This window comes from Lactuca sativa, chromosome 7, assembly GCF_002870075.4.
Source record: "Lactuca sativa cultivar Salinas chromosome 7, Lsat_Salinas_v11, whole genome shotgun sequence".
Lineage (NCBI taxonomy): Eukaryota > Viridiplantae > Streptophyta > Magnoliopsida > Asterales > Asteraceae > Lactuca > Lactuca sativa.
Window position 1 is genome coordinate 146,427,976 of NC_056629.2, and position 19,962 is coordinate 146,447,937.

The window sequence follows — 19,962 nt, forward strand, 5'->3', positions numbered from 1 at the left end:
GGAAAGGGGTGATTCATTTTGGGAAGCGGGGAAAACTAAATCTACGATACATTGGACCATTCAAGATTCTTGCCCGAATTGGTCCAGTGACTTATAGACTGCAGCTACTTGTTGAACTCAGTAGTGTACACCCCTTGTTCCATGTTTCCAATTTGAAGAAGTGCTTATCCGACGAAACTCTTGTCATCCCTTTGGAAGAAATCGAAATCAACGAGAATCTCCTGTTCATCGAGGAACCAGTTGAAATCATGGACAGGGAAGTGAAGCGTACTAAGAAAAGGCGTATTCTGATTGTGAAAGTTCGGTGGAACGCGAAATGTGGACCAGAATTCGCATGGGAACACAAAGACCAGATGAAGCAAAAGTACCCTCACCTATTCTCGCATTCTCAAATCTAGCTTCAAAAAGAATTTCGGGACGAAATTCCCTCTAACGGGGGGATGATGTCACAACTAGGAATTTTAATGCGTTGTAAACATTAAACAAGGATAACATTGTAACTAAAACTTGAAAGCATGTATGATGCTTATTCAATGACAACAAAATTTCATCAAACACTCTATACAAACACTCAAATAGTCAACAAAAGATTGGAAACGCTAGAAATCCCGGTTTAAGTCCAATATGGACAAGGATTTCCTTATTGGGCCTAATGGACCAATAAACTTCCAATTTGACTATTTTGGGCTTATAACTCTTAAATGGGCTCTCATTGGACCCACTCTCATGAGACTTAACCTTTTTCGGCCTTATAAGTCTAAAATGGACTAGTCTACCTTTAATGGGCCTTGTTGGGCCATGACAAATCCAATTAGCCTTAATAGACTCAAATCCATTCTTTTGTGCAAGATTTGGGCCTTGAACTACCCTAAAGGCCCAATGGGCCGAAAACCATCAATTTGGGCCCATATTATGGACTCAAGCACAAAAGGCCCAAACCATTCTTTTCCTTTACCCTCTTTCGCCCCAAGTAGAAAACAAAAAAGGGGAAATTAAGGGAATTAAGGAGGGTTAGCCACCTCCTTATTATATATTGGACTTCCATGCAATTTCACATATCTCCATGCATCCATCCCTTCACCTCTCTCTCTCTCTCTTCTCCTTCTTCTACTCTCTGTCGAGGGCATCAACACACACACACATACTTAATTCACTTCCATATCCTCTCAAGAACACCTTCATTCATCCTTCAAAATATTCGAGATTTAGGGCATTTCAAGGAGGTTCTTCCACAAGAATCATCATCCTAGGTAAGTTGATGCTTGGATCCATAATCTAGTCTCTTTATTTCATCAAGAATCTCTTCTAAACTCACACAAACTCATGATCATACTCCTAGAAAACTATAAGTTCGAGATCCACCCAAGAAGGACTACTAGGATCAAAATCTTCTTCATTTCTTTCTTCAAAACCATGAGCAACAAAGCAAGGTGAGTCCATACCCCCTTGTTTTTGATTTTTACTTGTTTTTTGGGGGATAATACAAGTATTATGTGATGATCTACGTGTGTTTGCATGCTATATGTGAATTCATTAGTTTTTGGTTGTGATATGAAATATATATTATATTTTGAGATCTATAATAAAAGGGTGAAATAATCATGAACAAGAACATAATGAATAACATACATCATGGATCTAAGAGTCTTTAAGTTTAAAAACTGAAAAACAAAACCAAAAGAACCTTACAAGTGTCATTTTTGCAAAAATAACAAATATTGGGTATAAAATGTGATTTGTCTGTCTTATGAGGGTTATAAGTTGTTTATTTGTATAAAAGCTGATTTTTATGAAAATAACACTTTTCAAAGGATCAAAAACATAAATTTTAGCTTAATGGGCTTAAAAGTGGTCTTAATGGGTTTTGGGCCCAAAGTTGCGAAAAAATGAGAATTAGAGGGGCTAAATTGGAAAACTTAACAAACTATGGGTCTAAAATGTAAATAAACTTTTTCAGGGGTTAAAAATGAGTTTATTACCAAATTTTAACTAAAAATGCAAAATTTTGATTTTGGGGTCAAAATTGTAAAACTTACGGAAATTGGGCCAAGAATGTAACTTTTTGCAAATGAAGGCTGGAAATGAAAAATGCGATAATTTTGGACTGAAATTACTATTCAAATAAAGTTTCGGTGGAAAATGTCAATAAAAATGGTTTAAGGACCAAAAATGTAAATTTTTGTAAAAAGGGACTAAAACTGTCATTTTATAGAAAAAGGTGCCATAATGGTTAATCTAAATGTTTTTTGGCCAAATAAACGATTATAACTTTTGGGGTTAAAAATATCAAGTTTATAGTGCATAGTTTTAAAAATATATATACATATAATAAAAACTTCGTTATAAATCAAACGTTAAAATGTTTCGTTATTGCGAATAAATATTTAACATACCATGAATACCAACAATACGAACTCAAACTCAATAAAACATAAGAGATTCAAAAGTTGGATCAAATAACTTCTATACGTGCTATTGGGCCTTTGTGGCCCAATATCATGTTTAATTGGGCCCGATATATTCACACATGTTTATTGTACCTCCTGTGACCCAATTACATGCCTAAGGGACCCTCAACGGCTTTTACATGTTATTGGGCCTCAGTGGCCCATTGACATTGCTAGTAAGGTCCAAATCAAACATATGCATGATGGGACAACGTGTCCGTCTCATACTCGACAGCCTATCATATCATACAAGATTAGTGAGCCTCTGCTCTCCTCTTTTCTTCATATGTTAGGCTTATCTCTATTATTCAAGTAAACATAAATTTTGGTTGATAAACAAGGTTATTCAAATTCAGTTGGATTTAGTGGGAAATAACGGGTGACACTATTAAGTGTCGGTCGTAGTCTTTGTTTTAACCAGAATCTCCTTGAGGGAGAGCGAGAGTTTTTGTATAGATCTATATGGGGGTGACTCCCCCACACCTGAGCTGTTCACTACAGTTAGACTCGGTCGGTCTAGGGTGACAAAATCTTAAATAAATTCCGACATTCGCTAGAATGCCAAGACAGACGAACTACTCATTATTATTCATGGTTATAACGACTCACATCGAGATCCAACACAATCTAAGTAATCAAGGGAAAACATATTCATTCGTTGTGACGATACAATAACATAAAACAATCAAACTATTTATGTCGGAAAACATCGGGTTTTCCGGGGGAACAACATTATTCACTTCTATACACAACAACTATAATACGATAACAAATTTTGAATAACAATCACTTTCACTTGTTTTCGAAGTCACATACACATGCACTTATGGGATCACCGCATCTTTTCGCAACAGTTTTTATATCAAACATGCTTATGAACTCAGCAACATTATATATATATATATATATATATATATATATATATATATATATATATATATATATATATATATTGACGTTTTGAAAATAACTTGTATTCTCATGTAACAGATAAGCCGAAGAACAATACCAAGTGTGTTAGGATGTTATGTTTTGAAAAATTCTCAAACAATTTATGTTACGGATGTGTAATGTTTAAACAATGTACTTGATGTGAAGAATGTCAGTTGTACTATGTAATGTTGGTGATGTATGTGTTGTTCATGTATATTCATTGTGATGATATTTCAACTTAACTCATGCGAGCCCTCAGACGTTTCCGTCGTCTGGTTCGGGGGTGTGACATATACAAATGGGTTTTGAATAAATTCTCTCTATAGACTAACACTCCAAAAAATCATTCTTAATATGGGTGTCACTCACTTCCTATTTATAGCAAAGACAACTCATTTACACAATACTAGTGGGTAAAGCACAAATACATCCAAACGTGACTTTGTACACTAACATTCTCCTCCTCAAAGTTAGGATTGGATGTCCAACTTCAATATCCAACGAGCTCGCGTGATCAAGACCAAACTCCCCCTCGAAGTAACACCGGTCTTCAAATCCGCAAATTAATTACCAAAAAACTCGCTTCGAATACCCATCATTCTCCCCCTTTTTATAATCAAAAAATGATTATAAAACCCATTAAGGGTGAGAAGCGTCCGAGGAATGAACTTCACAATACTCCCCCTTGATGTGTACCCAAAATGAATCACAAAAATCTTTCACGGAAAAACAATCACAAAAAGCCTAAAAAATTTCCAAATTCTTGAAATTTTTTGACTTTTTTGGGTGAAAGTTGCAAGATTTTCCAAAAACCGTGTAAAAACTATCAATAACAGAATTCTGCAGGGACCTGTTGCGCCAAAAACAACTAAAGATACGAAACACTCCCCCATTTGCGAAACTGGGCATAAAGTGTAAGTTCACACAAACTGCAGGGACCAGAAATGAACATTCTTCAAATTCTCAACTTTTGTGAGCCCATTTTCGAAATTTGGTATAAACTGCCAAAATTTCGATTATTCAAGTGCTACTTTCGAAACTTCTGCACACTTCTTCAAACTTTCGGAAGTTTTAGTCCTTATTTCGAAAGTGGGTGCAAACTGTCAATCTTTCGGAATTTGAAGGGACGAATTCGAAAATTCTGCCTTATTTCTTCCAAATTCATGAAACCTTGATTGTTCCAGTCGCGAATCACCAAAATCTTCGCTTTTTCAATTCGTTAGTTAACATCAATGCTCAAATTTTCGACAGTACGGCAAAAATCTTCGCGATAAAAAATCTTTGTTAGTCAACATCAAATTTTCGAAACTTTTTAACCCATAGTCATTGACACCAAAAATGAATTCATCAATAACTTCGCTTTTTCATTAACAAACCCACTCAATAAAAGCTTCGGTACGTTAATACTAGCCATAGATTTCAAAATCGATATCAAAACCTTCGTTAGTTCAAGTTCCAGTTCATCATCTTGTAAATCGAGTTCACCAAAAACACGACTTTGATATATCGACTCCAAATCGAGTTCGATTCCCAAACGAAAATCAAATACGTTCAAACCAATCATCCTTTAGTGAACCATCTCCTTCCCATTCGATTCCAAATTATATTCGACATCCAACTTAACTATCACCATCGAAATCGATTTCAACATCTTTCAAAATCGTTCTTTGTTGTCAAGCCAACAAAATCTATATCAAGCATCAAACTCAACGAATTAGAACACCAGTTGAAATATCAATACAGAGACCCAATTTCAAAATCTGGTCAATCTTCCTAATCCATCCACAACGATTAGCAATTTCCATTTACAATTCTTCCCTTCCCAAATCGATATTCGAATACGTTTTCATCACAAAAATCTTAACGAAGCAAAAGAAAAGAAATTTTGACTTCCAGTTGACTTTCACATCACTATTTTGAATTCAATGATTTTCATAGCAATTGAAATTGAATTCTTCATCAAGCAAAATACCACTATCGACTCTTTTCCTTCGTTTTTAGTGATCATTGACAACAAACAATTGATCTCAAATCAAGTTCTACATCAATAACAAGACACAAATTCGACTCATTGGATACATACTAAATCGAATGTGATTTGTAAACAAGAAGTATTTTGACTCAAGCAAGGTGAATCAAAGTTTCGATTTGGTCACAATCACATAATCAAAAGTCAATTTTGACTTTTGATTGACTTTTGATTTCAGTAGTCAACTCACAAATCAGATTGAATTGCCAACAAAAAAAACTCTATATATCAATTTCTGATTTTGATTTTGATGTTCCAGTCGAAATCAATTTTAAACACCAAATATAAGACTTGATCGATTCACAGCGAGAGCTCCGATCTTGAAGAAAGTCAAGAATGTACAACAGCTTTATGTGTATTGTGCATAACGAAGAACTATGAGTGAATCAAATGATTTATGGACTAGATATGTGAATGAATCTATACAAACATAATTGGATCAATAATAAGGTTGAAACGGATTTGATCCAATGAGGCAAATCGATCAAAAATGAAAAATGAAAAATACGAATCGAAATTATAGATGTTTTGGAATCCATTTGAGAATTTGTGATACCTTTTAGACAAATCGAGATCCATTTGAAACAAACGAATCGAATTTAGAAGATCTTGGTTCTTTTGTTGGAAACAGAAAAACTCAAATTTTAACATTGTACCACCCACGATGCGTGTTGTGCAACACGTTCTTCTTGTTCTTCGTGTTCTGCAACGATCCAAGAACATCTTCATAAGAACCACCAACACTTTTCAGTTTTGACTTCAAATTCAATGCAACACTTTGAGATTGTTGCTTTGGAAGCCAAATTTGTTTCACGACAACATTTGATGATTTTTGAGAATAAACCCGCTTGTTCTTCCGTTTAATCTTCTTCTTCTTTTTCTTTCTCATCTTTTTGCATATTGAAGACTTGATTTCATGAACAAACCCACTTTCCACAACTTCAACATTGTGAATTTGAATAAAATCTTTTGGAATTTGATACTTGTGAATTTCTTGGATCACGAGCTTCCGATAAGGAATCATTCCTTCAAACAAATCACAAGAACACAAAATATCATCGGTTTCAACTCCAATTGCGCAAAAAACTTTTTCATCTTTATGAGAAACAACTTGAATCTTCTTATCATGAACTTCAAGAACATCAAGAACATCACATTGAACTCCATAGTCTTGAACTTCAACAAACTTAAGAGCACGAAGAACATTTGGGTTTTTAATTAGAGAAATGTATTTCTTATTAAACAAATCTCTTTCTTCTCCTTCTTTTTTATTTCTACTACGGACTAATATGGACAAGGCAATTTTATTCAACCATACAATCTTATAAAGTGGTTGAAAATTCAAGCTTCCATTATCATCCTTCAAATCTCCATAAGAAACCATATTACCCCATGAAATCAATTTGCTTAACACCAACCCATAAAATTGATCTTCATTGACTTTCTATTTGATATCTTCAACAATCACAATCCAAGAATCATACGGTAAATCCACCATGATCACAAGAACTTGAAAATTTCTAGAGAGAGAAAGTGATTTTGAATGGTTTTCTAGAGAGAGAAAGTAAAAATCACTTGAATTCTAGTGAAAAAAATCGAATTATGAGTAGAATCAAAGATGAATTAGATTTCTAGAATCCAAGCTCTCTAACACACGAAGATCAATAAGAACATGAAGAGTCACCAAATCAAGATTGCCACCATGGATCAATTCTTGATCAAATCAAGAACACCCGCTCTGATACTAATTGTAGTGGTGTTGATTATGATGGTATGTGCGGAATTAGAAAAGATCCTGTGAATCATCATGTAAACTCAATAACACAAGGAGTAAATAAATCCGTGTAAGCTCATATTAGATATAGAAAGGATATACAAATGGGTTTTGTACAAATTGTCTCTCTAGACTAACACTCCAAAATGATCATTCTTAATATGAGTGTCACTCACTTCCTATTTATAGGAAAGACAACTCATTTACACAATACAAGTGGGTAAAGCACAAATACATCCAAGCGTGACTTTGCACCCTAACAGAACTGTAATTATGGACTTCCTAGAATCTTGGTGAATTTAAAAAGCATATCGTACATTTAGTTAGGTGAAGTAGATATTCCTAAAATACAATGCTATTTGGTTTCATTTAGTTCAAACATTGGAAGTTTACAAGGATGAAAAGAGTCACCATTTGTGCTCTAAGAGGCCTATGGTTCATGGAAATGACACCTGTAGAAGGTTCAAGACCAAGAAATTCAGAAAGGCCCTTAAAGAAGGATCTTGTTTCTATTGTCAACAAACAGGACACTGGAAGAGGAACTACTCCTCTGATCCTAGAAAAATTGGTCAGATCAATAATTCATGTATATATTAGTTTGAACTTATACTTTTTATATAAAACTCAATTCCTTGATACTTAATGTTAATGTAATATTTATAAATGTTTACATATATTCAAGAAGAGTAAACAGGTTAGAACAAACAAGTTGGTACCACCATTCTTAGAGTTTATTATTTATGTTTTGAACATAAAATACTTCTATTATAAAACAACGTTTGTTTTGAACAATGTATGTTTGAATTTAGCTTGCCAAATATATGTCTCAGTTGATTAATTAGATGATTGATTATTTTCTTAATTGTTTTTCATAATGATCATAATCATATTCTGTAATGATTTTAATTTCAAGATTTAGATTTTTTAATACAATTATAAAGTAAATATTAGTATTTTCTAAGATAAAACATTCTATAAGAAATCTCTTCAGATTCAAATATGATTCAAATCTAACTTATATGACATTATCTTTATTATATATACAAAATACACATATTCCAACTTCAAGAAATACATTTTGAAGGAAAATTAATATATTTTATTTCACATATTTAATGTTATTTATATATAAAAGATTACTAATTTTATTGTCACCAAACAACAGAGAAAATAATTATTAAGAAACTATGCATAGTGATGTATGACTTGCTTTATAATGAATGTCTAATGCCTTAGAATAGTAAAGGATGAACTAAATATTACTAGATATAATTTACTTAATAAGTTGAATAAAACTTCTAAACCCAAAATCTACTAAATACATATTTGTGGAATATACTAAAAAGTTATTTAGGATATTATTAACAAACTCATCAAGAATAAGATCTCTTATTTCTCTTAATGTTGAGTTGTTAGCAGGCAGCTTCTAATTGACAAAGCAAGTGGGAGGCAAATGGATCTTGAAATAGCTCGAGAACCATAGCCTGATGTAGCGAAATTTGGCATTATTTTTAACAAGAAATTGTTGAACATGAATAATAGCTATTCAGAAATACAAATTGTTTGCATATATATGGTAGAAATCATCTATAACATGAGAAGTATGGAATCACTCGTTGATGAGTTTTTATTGATAGTTTCTAGTAAACCTATCAACTACCAGAATGTTATATCAGGTTTAAACCTGGTAATGAATTAGATCCATGAACACTAAGACAATATCCATCTACAATAATCAAGTATCTACTTCATTAATCTTCCTCCCCAGAGTAAGACAAAAAGGAGTATGTGATTATTTCATAAAGAAAAAACCATGGAGATTTATACACACTTAGCAACAGTTATTATAAAAGGCTTTACTTGTACTCATGTCATTGACTATGATCAAACATTTTCTCAAGTATCTATAATTAGATAAAAAAAAGGATATTATTTATCATAACTACATATTATGATTATGATATATATGGTAATAGATTTTGGGAAAACCAGTTTCCTTAAAAGATACCTACTTGAAGATGTTTATATAGCTTAGCCTGGAAGTTTCTTTAATCCACGATATTCTAACAAAATATGTATGCTTTAAAGATCCATTTGTGGATACATCAAACATCTCAGAGTTGGAATCATCATTTTAATTATGAAAACACAAAGTACGTTTTTTACATCTACAAAAAGATAACATATGTGTTTACTAAGAACTAGTGGGATTATAGTGATATTCCTAATCTTGTATGAATAAGGCATACTTAATTATGAAAAATTGAAAATTCACCAAACCCGATATATTTATATATTGTTTTCTCTCTTCGTCTTTTTAAATAACATTTGAAGCCCTAAGTTAGTTGAGTTAAGTCAAACCAAGTTTATCACTTTGAGAATCTTGGTCCAAAATGTCTTATTTCTTCTTGCCATGATTCTTATCCATATTTCCAACCTAATAACTATCTTTTAATCCTTTAAGTATTATTTTATCACAATTTATCTTTTTTACTTGGAGTTTTACTAATTAAAATTAGAATTGGACAAGGTTCTTCAACTTATCTCTATTAGCCCTTTGATATTAATCTTTAATTTCGTACATTTAAATGTCTTGGAATTTGAAAACCACTAACTAGCATTTTACTATTACCTTTCTATAGATTTATATTTGTTTAACTACACTTTGTTTACATATCAACTTTAAATGAAATTTTAAATTTCCCAAAAATTCTAGCCCATAAAACTGGATGTTACATCTAAAGTAAAATTTTAGTTGCAATAGTACTTCCATTACATAAAAATTCTAGAAGGAAATTAGAAAAGTAACATCCGTGATTATTTAAACAGAACATAAGCCAGGTAAAGAGATTATCACAACTCCAAGTAAAGATCCAAAAATTTGATAAACCTTTTAAAATAAGAACATTACATGCAAGCATAAAAAAAACATGATTAAAGAAATTAAAAGAATTGTACCAATAGTAAAATGCAAGATTGACCAAAACTCACACGATTCACCAACTAATAGGCTTCACCCTAACTTAACATCCTCTTTCTTATGTTGAATTACTTTGATGGTCATTGTATGATGTATCCATTTAATGCCAACGTGACATCCACTATGATTGAAATTAATCCATAGAATGCCATGTAGGTATTCCAACTCATTCAACCATTCCATTAAACAATGTACTGTAGAATCTCTAACTAGTGTCCGTAATGTATGGTTTAATAAGATGATTGAATAAGATGCACAATAGAGGAGCTAGTAGTACGTAGGCTGGTGTTGCCCCTTCCCAATCTAATTCTTTTAATTGGATCACAAGTCCACAACCTGCGAAAGCTACCATACCTATAGGAAAACGTCTATTTTAAACATACCTTATTCTTAAATCCATCTATTTTAAACCAATATTATTCTAAAATACTGACTTTGTCCCTAGAGATGGAAAGCTTAGTTGGCTCTCAATGGTTTAAATATAACCATGGTGGGATGTCAAGTTAAAATTCAATTAATTTGAAACTTAATGACCAATAACTTTCAATGAGAATAATTTTTTTTAATTTTAAAATATTTTCTAGTTAACTAACTTTGTTGATTTCGATCCATTGTATACATACCTTATTCTTAAATCCATCTCTTTTAAGCCTAAATTATTCTAAAATATTGAATTTGCCCCTAGATATGGAAAGCTTAGTTAGCATTTAATGGTTTAAACATAACCATGGTGGAATGTCAAGTTCAAATTCAATGATTTTGAAACTTAATGACCAATAAGAACATAAATAATGGAGAGTTAAATGGAAAAGTTGAATAAGATGTCAAATCTTGTTGTCATTCAATTGATTAAACTCTACAATTATGAGATGTCACATTAGGATTTAATAGATTTGGAGTTCAATAAACATTTAGTCCTTCTATGGAAAAAAATGAAATTTCTAATTCTTTTATATATATATATATATATATATATATATATATATATATATATATATATATATATATATATATATATATATATATATATATATATATAAACTAGGTTATAGCTCGTTGGAACCACGGTCAGAAAAATAAATAGTTTTATAATAAAAAATCATAATTGTTAATCAATTATTTTCAATAAATTATTAATCAAGATATTTATGTTTTTTATATATGTAAAATTATAATCGTTGATTCAAATAAGTATGTGAAATTATTTTTTAAGTTGTATGACACAATTTATATTTGTGAATTAATGAAAAAATAATGATATTGTATAACAAATATTGAATTACTTTTAAAAATAAAACAACCTCAATAAATAAAGTAAATTAAAATTGGTATAAATGGAAAATCAAAAAATTAAGTTGTTAAAATAAAAAATATATGAAAAATATAACAAATTACAAATGAAAATTAACAATAAAGTTATATTAGTAGAAATATACAATGTTGTGATTCTTTATTTGCTTTTCGGTTATCTAAATATACTTTTTTTCGCTTTTAGCAGAAATAGAATCCATGTTACTTTATGAATACGTAAACAAAAATAGTTTAATCAAAATTTAATAATGAACTAGTGAAGAATCCCGTGTTGTGGGTGTTGGAGTTGCGGGGGTTGGACGGTATTTCATAGCCTTTTATTAAAAAACTGTAAATAGCAACAAACTTTACAATGCTTTGCATATAGTGGCTCTAATTTTTCATAAGTTGCTATACGGAAATGTAATGTTAAATGTTGGTAATTATACAAAGTATCAAATTACAATGTTCTATATGCAATAACTGGTATTTCTAAATATACAATGCAATATGTTGGTAGATTTTCACATTGCCACATTATATCATCTCTTACATGTAATCAACATAAACACAAATCATATGTGCCCACATGAAGTCCAAAATGTCATATTTTCTACATGGTACTCTTCTGGTTAGTTGTTCACTTTGTATTTGACAGCAAATGATAAATCATCCTCAATATAAAGAATGGAAGTTAATCTTTTAGTAGAGTCAACGACTTAAATTAAAAGTATAATCATATAATATAACCTTTAAATTATTAGTTTTTCTCTTGTGTCACATCGTCCCATGTTTTCTCCATAAGTTTCCTGATTAATGAAGACATTAATGGAAGTTAAATCTCTTAAACTTAATTATTTCATGAATTACACTATAATACAAACTTTTCTAAACTGGTTTTATAATAAAAAAGTAATGATATTATAATTACATAATAAGATATCATTACCTCAAATGAGACAGTCTGAGTTTGTCATGGAAGGAGTTGGTTGATGTAAAAAGAGCTTCCAAGTTCCAACTGCAAAGGAATCTCCATAAAATTGTATTAAATATATAATATTGATGTGAAAATGCATTGAACTCTATAGAATTAAATGAATTATGGATTCAATGAATAAGAAACTTTTTTAAATTTTAAAATATTTTCTGGTTATCTTTATTTGCTTTCAATCCGTTGTAAGATTAAATGCTATAGTAACATAAAAAGTAGAATGTCGATATAACAAATAAACTTTAAAAAGTTGCAGGTACTATGCCGTAAAGAAGTAAAGTTCTATGCAATGGTAATTAAATAGAATGTTTTTTTAAGTTAAATTTTTTTTACGTTTCATTATATGGCTTTGAGTTCAACTTCTTTTAGGGATAAGTTGAAACATTAGAGGTTTTCCGGCGGAAGGGGATTGTGTATCATGATTCCGAACATATATAATTTGGATGGATAAAAACCTTTCGTGGATAACGGTTAGAAAGGAAAACAGATGAACATATATAATTTACAAAATTAGAAAGGAAACAGATATTTTATCCGGATTTTTGTGGTGCATAATTGCTCTATATCTTGATTGTACGTGTAGTAATATTCAACAAATGCAAGTTGATCTCAGTCAAATTTGACGTTTTGTTGTATTTATGATAAGTCTGGGTATCCGAATCAAGTCACATGATATCATCTATAATTAATATCGTCTTTAACGCTAAGAATAAAGGATCATATTATTTCTCATAATATTACATACAGTGTGAACCAAAGACATACATGTTGTACGTAGTAAATATCTAGTTACGTTGAAATCTTTTTAAAGTGAATATCAAGTGAAGTTTTCCAATACCTTTTATGACAATATTAATAACTACTAGAATAGAATATTGATTTCACTTTCTCAAGAGAACCTCAGTAACTAATTTATCAAAGTTGAGATAAGACGACCCCCCAATAACAATAGCTTCTTCCGCTTTCTTCTTCCATTCTAAAGCCTTACATTTCATCATTTTCCCTTTCTTCCCATCCATCATCTCCCTCACCTGAGCTTCCACCTCCTCTCTCTTTACACTGGAATCAATTTCCATTCCAATTTCCCACTCTACACAACTATAACGACAATTGGTTTGTTGCTCTGCAAAAAACGGCCAACAAATAACTGGAACACCGCTGCTAATACTCTCAATAGTCGAGTTCCAGCCACTGTGAGTCAGGAATGCTCCAATTGCTAGGTGCTTTAAAACCTTCAAATATAGATCAATAAAGAAACTTTTTAGTGACAGATTTAAATTTATGCGTGATATGGACATATGGTAAGTATATTCCAACAAGGTTAAATGACTTGAATGCGTGCTTAAATAATGCTTCTGGACTATTTAACAATTTTTAATGTGGTTTGGTTTTATTACTCAACGATTAGAAAGAATAAACATTACCTGTTCTTGAGGGCACCAACTAGTGACCATGCCTCTCTCTTTTGTCTCGTCAACAAACTCTTGTGGCATCATGGCCTCATTGCCTCCAACAATGTCGGGTCTTGTAATCCACAAGAAATCTTTCTTGCTATTCGCCAGTCCCCACCCAAACTCGATGAGTTGTTCTTTTGTCATGACTGTAATGCTTCCAAAGTTAACGTAAACAACTGAGCCAGGGTCTTTTGTGTCAAGCCAACTGATGCAACTCTCATCTTCCTTCCAGAGGTTGGACCCAATGTGTTTGACCTGATCATTTTCAATATGTTGTTGCATCAAGTGTAGTGGGCCTATGGTGAAGGTTCTTGGATTTAAGGTAATTAAAGGGTTAACACTATCTTGTTCTAAAGCGTCGAAAGTGTTTAGCACCACAGCTGAGCCTCTAGGGATAGTTGCAGCCTCGGTGATGAGATAATTTAACATGGTGTCGTTTATGTCTGTGGTTCGAATAAAACTGGGGAAATCCTTTAATTTGATGTTATTCATTCCAGGAATCCAATCTAAGCTTTTCTCCAAATACCCATTTAATACCTCGCTCATATCTGTATCATTTCAATCGTTACGTTTCATGAGTATCTATATGTAGAAAGCTAAAACTAGATTTATTTGTAGGAAAATAAATAACTTATACACAAACTTAATAAAAAGGTAACTATGCATATAAAGAGACTAGAAAAATACACATATGCAGATTTTAAAATAAAAAGCGTTTATTAACATTTTTATAAAATCTATTCACAATATATATATATATATATATCCGGTAAGAATTTTTTTTTTGTAGGAAAGTAAGAAGCTTTTTTCTACATATCTTTTTAACGAACAAAACAAATAAATCACTAAATGAATAAAAAATAACATGATTCACAAAAAAATTGTCATAAAAAAAACATCTCGATGATTAATTTATACAATGATTTTATTCTTATTTACTAAAATTGTCATAAAAGTGAAGTTTTTCTTAATTACTTAAAAATAAATCATAAATATGTTTTTTTGGGAATTTTTTCCAGTGAATCATCTAATGATTTATTTTGTTTGTTTGCTAAAAAAATATGTAGAAACATAATTTTTTACCTTCCTCCCGTAAGTTTCCTTCTTATTTGATCTTGACTATATATATATATATATATATATATATATATATATATATATATATATATATATATATATATATATATATATATATATATATATATATATATATATATATATGGGGATAGGTTTATATGTGATCATCATATTTTGTGAGACATATGGCCGTAATCATAGCCATTCATTTTGGGAATAAAAAAATATTTCTAAAACACAAAATAAATGAAAACTTTTGATTTTTTTTAAAATATTATTTTCGTTATTTATATTATTCTAAAAAATAAGAATAAATAATAAATAATAATAAATGACCATTGATTCTAAAATATACATAAAGTATTCTAATATAATATTATATTATAAATATTCAAAATGAATTTTTAGAATTTAGAATATTCTAGTAAAATATTAAATTATAAATATTCAAAAACTTCTGATAAAAATATTAAAATATTCTAACAAATCTAATAATTAAAGTAGAATATTAGAATACTTTAACATATTTATCAATTTTAGTAGTATCTAAAAATATTCTAATATTATAAAATTTCGATTTGATTATTTATAGTGTAATATTCTATTAACATATTTCATGTATATTTCGAAAAAACATAATTTTATTTATTTGTTTGGATAAATTAAATAACAAAAATAATATTTAATAAAAAGTTTTCGAATTTTTCTTTTATTTTGCATTTTAACAATTTTTTGTCCTAATGTCTAACAATATTAATGTCGTCTCAATTTATACTATATCATACTATATTATAAAGAAAATATTTTTTCTTTCACAACATTTATTTGAAACTCAAAACTCTTCATATTTCGATATAATATACTTAATTTATTAACTTAAATATGTTTTTAATTATAAACATTATCGTAAATGGAAGACTTTGTGACTTATCAATATGATATGTTTAATTTGTTAACTTCAATATATTGTTAAATAAATAATCTATATAAATATATTAAATAAGATTAAAAATTTATTGTTATATTATAAATGAAACATTTTTTTTTCTTTCACCACGTTTATTTGAAACTCCCAACTCTTCATATTTCCATATAATATATTTCATTTATTAACTTAAATATTTTTATTTGTAAACATTATCACAAATGGAAGACTTTATGACTTATCAATATGATATATTTAATTTGTTAACTTCAATATATTGTTAAATAATCATCTATATTAATATATTAAATAAGATTAAAATTTTATTGTAAAATTGAAAACCTAAAGTAAAATATCAAATAATGTTTTAAAAATAAATCAATATATATATATATATATATATATATATATATATATATATATATATATATATATATATATATAATAGTTTAAAGGAAAACATTAAATATAATAAATATAAAACAACCTAATTCTTGGAACCGAATTAACAAAAATGTGTCTGAAAACTATATTTTAAAATAACTAAAATTCAATTCAGTTGTTTTTAAATTAATTTATAATAATAATAGTTAAAAATAATAGAAATTTCGAAATTAAATTATATTAGATTACAAACAGTTGTTGAAATATGGATGAACATTTATTGTGCGGACGTATGGACAGTGTTATTCTGTGAGAATGACAAAGAAAGTATGTTGTTTGATAATATGAATATGTTCACTCTTACATAACTATTGTCTTTATCACACATTCTCATTTATTAAATCGTTTATAAGGTTATTATAGACTTCTTATTATTATTCTCATTCTGTCAGAATGTTTATTGAGTCATATTATGTCTGAATGAAAATGAATGAAAAACGATTTGTGAGAACAAAAATAAAGAAGAATTAGTGAGATTGCGTGAAAATAACAATATTTTTGTAACGTTGAACATATTTGCATTACTAAACAACTTATTCACTTAGTAATCCGCATACAATCGCATTGTTCATACGTCCGCACAATAATTGTTCATCTACATTATAACCTAGACTTCTCTCTCTCTCTCTCTCTCTCTCTCTATATATATATATATATATATATATATATATATATATATATATATATATATATATATGGATGAACATCTATTGTGCAGACGTATGGACAGTGTTATTCTATGAGAATGACAAATAAAATATGTTGTTTGATAATATGAATACGTTCACTCTTACATAACTATTGTCATTATCACACATTCTCATTTATTAAATCATTTATAATGTTATTATAGACTTTTTATTATTATTCTTATTCTGTCAAAATGTTGTTAGATTGTTTATTGAGTCGTATTCTGTCAGAATGAAAATGAGTGAAAAAGGATTTGTGAGAACAAAAATAAAGAAGAATTAATGAGAATGCATGAAAATAACAATATTTATGTAAGATTGAACATATTCGTATTACTAAACAACTTATTCTCTCAATAATTCTCATACAATCGCATTGTTCATACGTCCGCACAATAATTGTTAATCTACATTATAACCTAGACCTATATATATATATATATATATATATATATATATATATATATATATATATATATATAATTTGGTGCTCGAAAAGAATTTATGTATAAAAATACAACAAATAAAACAAATGACATCGCTATATATGCATTATTTTATTAGGTTGTCTCCTTTGATAAAGTTGATTCGGTGTCCTTTCCAAAAGTAGAAATTTAAATATAATAAAACTGTTGTAATGGTCAAATAGAAAAATAATAATATGATTGGAAAAGATAAAAGATTCAATCATTTCACTGGAAAAGGCCAACGATCAAAGTGACATAAATATGGTTTTGGCAAGTTGGAACTCCAGAAAACAAGAACAAGGACAGTAATTTCACCTTTGAGGGGAGTATAACCCCTTTCAACAAGATCACGATAGTGAGTGTAAGCTAAAACTCCGCAAGTACTCGGCGTCCAGAATAATACATCTTTCAACCCAAACCTTTGGGCAGCTTTAAGCGTAAAGCTCATGCACCCATCGGAAACTATACAGCTCGGAGGTGGCACGCCAGACTCCTCGCCACCTTTAAGCCTACTGATCAGCTCACAGAAAGGTTCTAAACTGTGCTTAGGAACAGATTCACAGAGGGCCGGGATTGACTGGGTCGCTTCGACATCAGACGGCGGAAGACCATCAGGGATGGAGTAGAAATGAAAATCGGGCAGACCATCAAGGGAGGAAGGGCCTCGGGATCTGAGCAAGCGCTTATGGTTGTAGTGGGTGTTGACGAAGGAGATATGGAATCCCTTACAGTGAAGGAGCTTCGCAAGTTTCATCATGGGGTTGATGTGGCCTTGTGCTGGATAGGGGATGCATATGGCATGTGGCTTCTCCATTTCTGCTATGGAACCCATCTGCTGCAGTATTTATTTATGTGTCTTGAGGGAGAAAGCAAACTGGTGGTGGTAGTATTTATAGGAGAGGAAGGGCATAAATGGAAGGTTAGCTTAATTACCGCTTGGACCTATTTCTATTCGACATGTGATATCTTATATTTTTCGGAAATGCCAAACGATTAAGCGGAGGTCTCACTTCAACATTTCAAGGCCCGTTCTAGAGGGTGGACGATAGGACGACCGTTCGGGGCCCATGCCCAAATTATTTATGTAAATTGTTATATTTATAAGATAGTACAAATAAATTTCCTTTAATTATTGAGTTATTATAAAAAACTTGATCACATTTATATATTTTAAGGGTCCATTTTTTTTCTCTCGCTCTAGGCCCAAAATATGTTTAAAACAACCCTGAATATTTCATTTTAGTGGTGACCGTGAGTTCTAGCTTTTTTAACGGACAAACTTAGCCACCAAAGGAGTATCATGAAAAACTTCTCACACATATCACCTGATTACAAGAAACAAGTTTAACATATTTAAATAATTGAACTTCTCACCTCAAACTCACATAGGTATCAAACCCGGTGCATCAATAAAACTATGTTCGACATCACTTGCATGTGATATCTTATATGTCCAACGAACATTTAGCATGTTTCACTTTATCGAAATTTTTTTATAATTATTTGTAGAATAAGTTATTTTTTTAGTTACATTTTTAAAATTTTAACATTTCTTGTTGATATGGTTTTCAAAAGTTGTATGTCTGGTCCTGAAGACTAATTTCATGAAATCTTATCAGATAAAGTTGCATGTGTGGTATTGCATGCGTGGTGGTTATTCTTGATAACGATTCACTAGGTTAGTGGCTGATGGTGGTTAGTGAAATTAAATCGTTAGTTCCAAACAATATTTCATATACGTTTGTCTATGTGGTGGTACGAAATGTTGTGTATTATATGACAGCTATTGTGTTGAATAATTTTTGTAAATATTTTTAAAAACATATTTGTATGGTCAATTTTGTCTTGTCCATGTATTGTGGAACATGTGTTGTGTTCTGTACAATAACCATATTGTACTTTTTGTTCATTGAACATATCACTACAAGGAAAAATGTAATTAGCAACAACAAAAGTCACCGCTAAAGGGTCTTCATTGTCACTGGTAATGGTAATCGCGGCGACACGTCGCTGCTACTGCTTCATCGCTATTAATCACATTGTCGCCGCTAAACAGAATTGCCACCGCTAATGACATAGTCGCCGCTAAAAAGTGCAGTCGCCAATAATAACATTTTCGTTAAATTATTTTTTAATCTACGATCACTAATAGAAAACAGCCATTTAATAACGCGCAAACAATGACACGCGGTGATTTACGATACGCAAAAGCATGTGCCCTAAAAATAATGTCATATCTTCTAAAATTTGAAGGATAGAAGACACGCTTTTGTGCGTGCCCTAAAATTATTGTCCAACAAAAAAAATTAAAAACACGGAGGGCACCGATTTAAAAATGGGTGTCGTCTAGGAATGTCGCTTTATATTTTTTTATTCAAAGGCGCGCTCTCTTCTTTTGCAGCTGGGGGGAAACGAAAATGCCAAAAGTTTGAAAAGCCGCCATTGTTATCCTCTTCCTTATT

At 30.4% G+C, this 19,962-nt stretch overlaps 1 protein-coding gene across 1 annotated transcript; it reads right to left on the reverse strand.

The window, feature by feature from the left end:
• Positions 1-13,140: 13,140 nt before the first annotated feature.
• On the reverse strand, positions 13,141-18,383 carry LOC111893997 (UDP-glycosyltransferase 85A8-like). The gene is made up of 3 exons (XM_052765283.1): positions 17,816-18,383; positions 13,869-14,446; positions 13,141-13,676 (listed from the first exon to the last, which is right to left on the reverse strand). The coding sequence occupies exons 1-3, from the start codon at positions 18,330-18,332 to the stop codon at positions 13,326-13,328; spliced, it is 1,446 nt and encodes a 481-aa protein (XP_052621243.1). The 5' UTR covers positions 18,333-18,383; the 3' UTR covers positions 13,141-13,325.
• Positions 18,384-19,962: the final 1,579 nt, after the last annotated feature.

Excerpts from the sequence above, each read along its gene's own strand:
- LOC111893997 (XM_052765283.1), bottom strand. The coding sequence starts at position 18,332 with ATGGGTTCCATAGCAGAAATGGAGAAGCCACATGCCATATGCATCCCC. Across the intron at positions 14,447-17,815 it reads GGGTTATACTCCCCTCAAAG|ATATGAGCGAGGTATTAAAT; the intron begins GTGAAATTACTG and ends GAAATGATACAG. Across the intron at positions 13,677-13,868 it reads GTTGGTGCCCTCAAGAACAG|GTTTTAAAGCACCTAGCAAT; the intron begins GTAATGTTTATT and ends CTATATTTGAAG.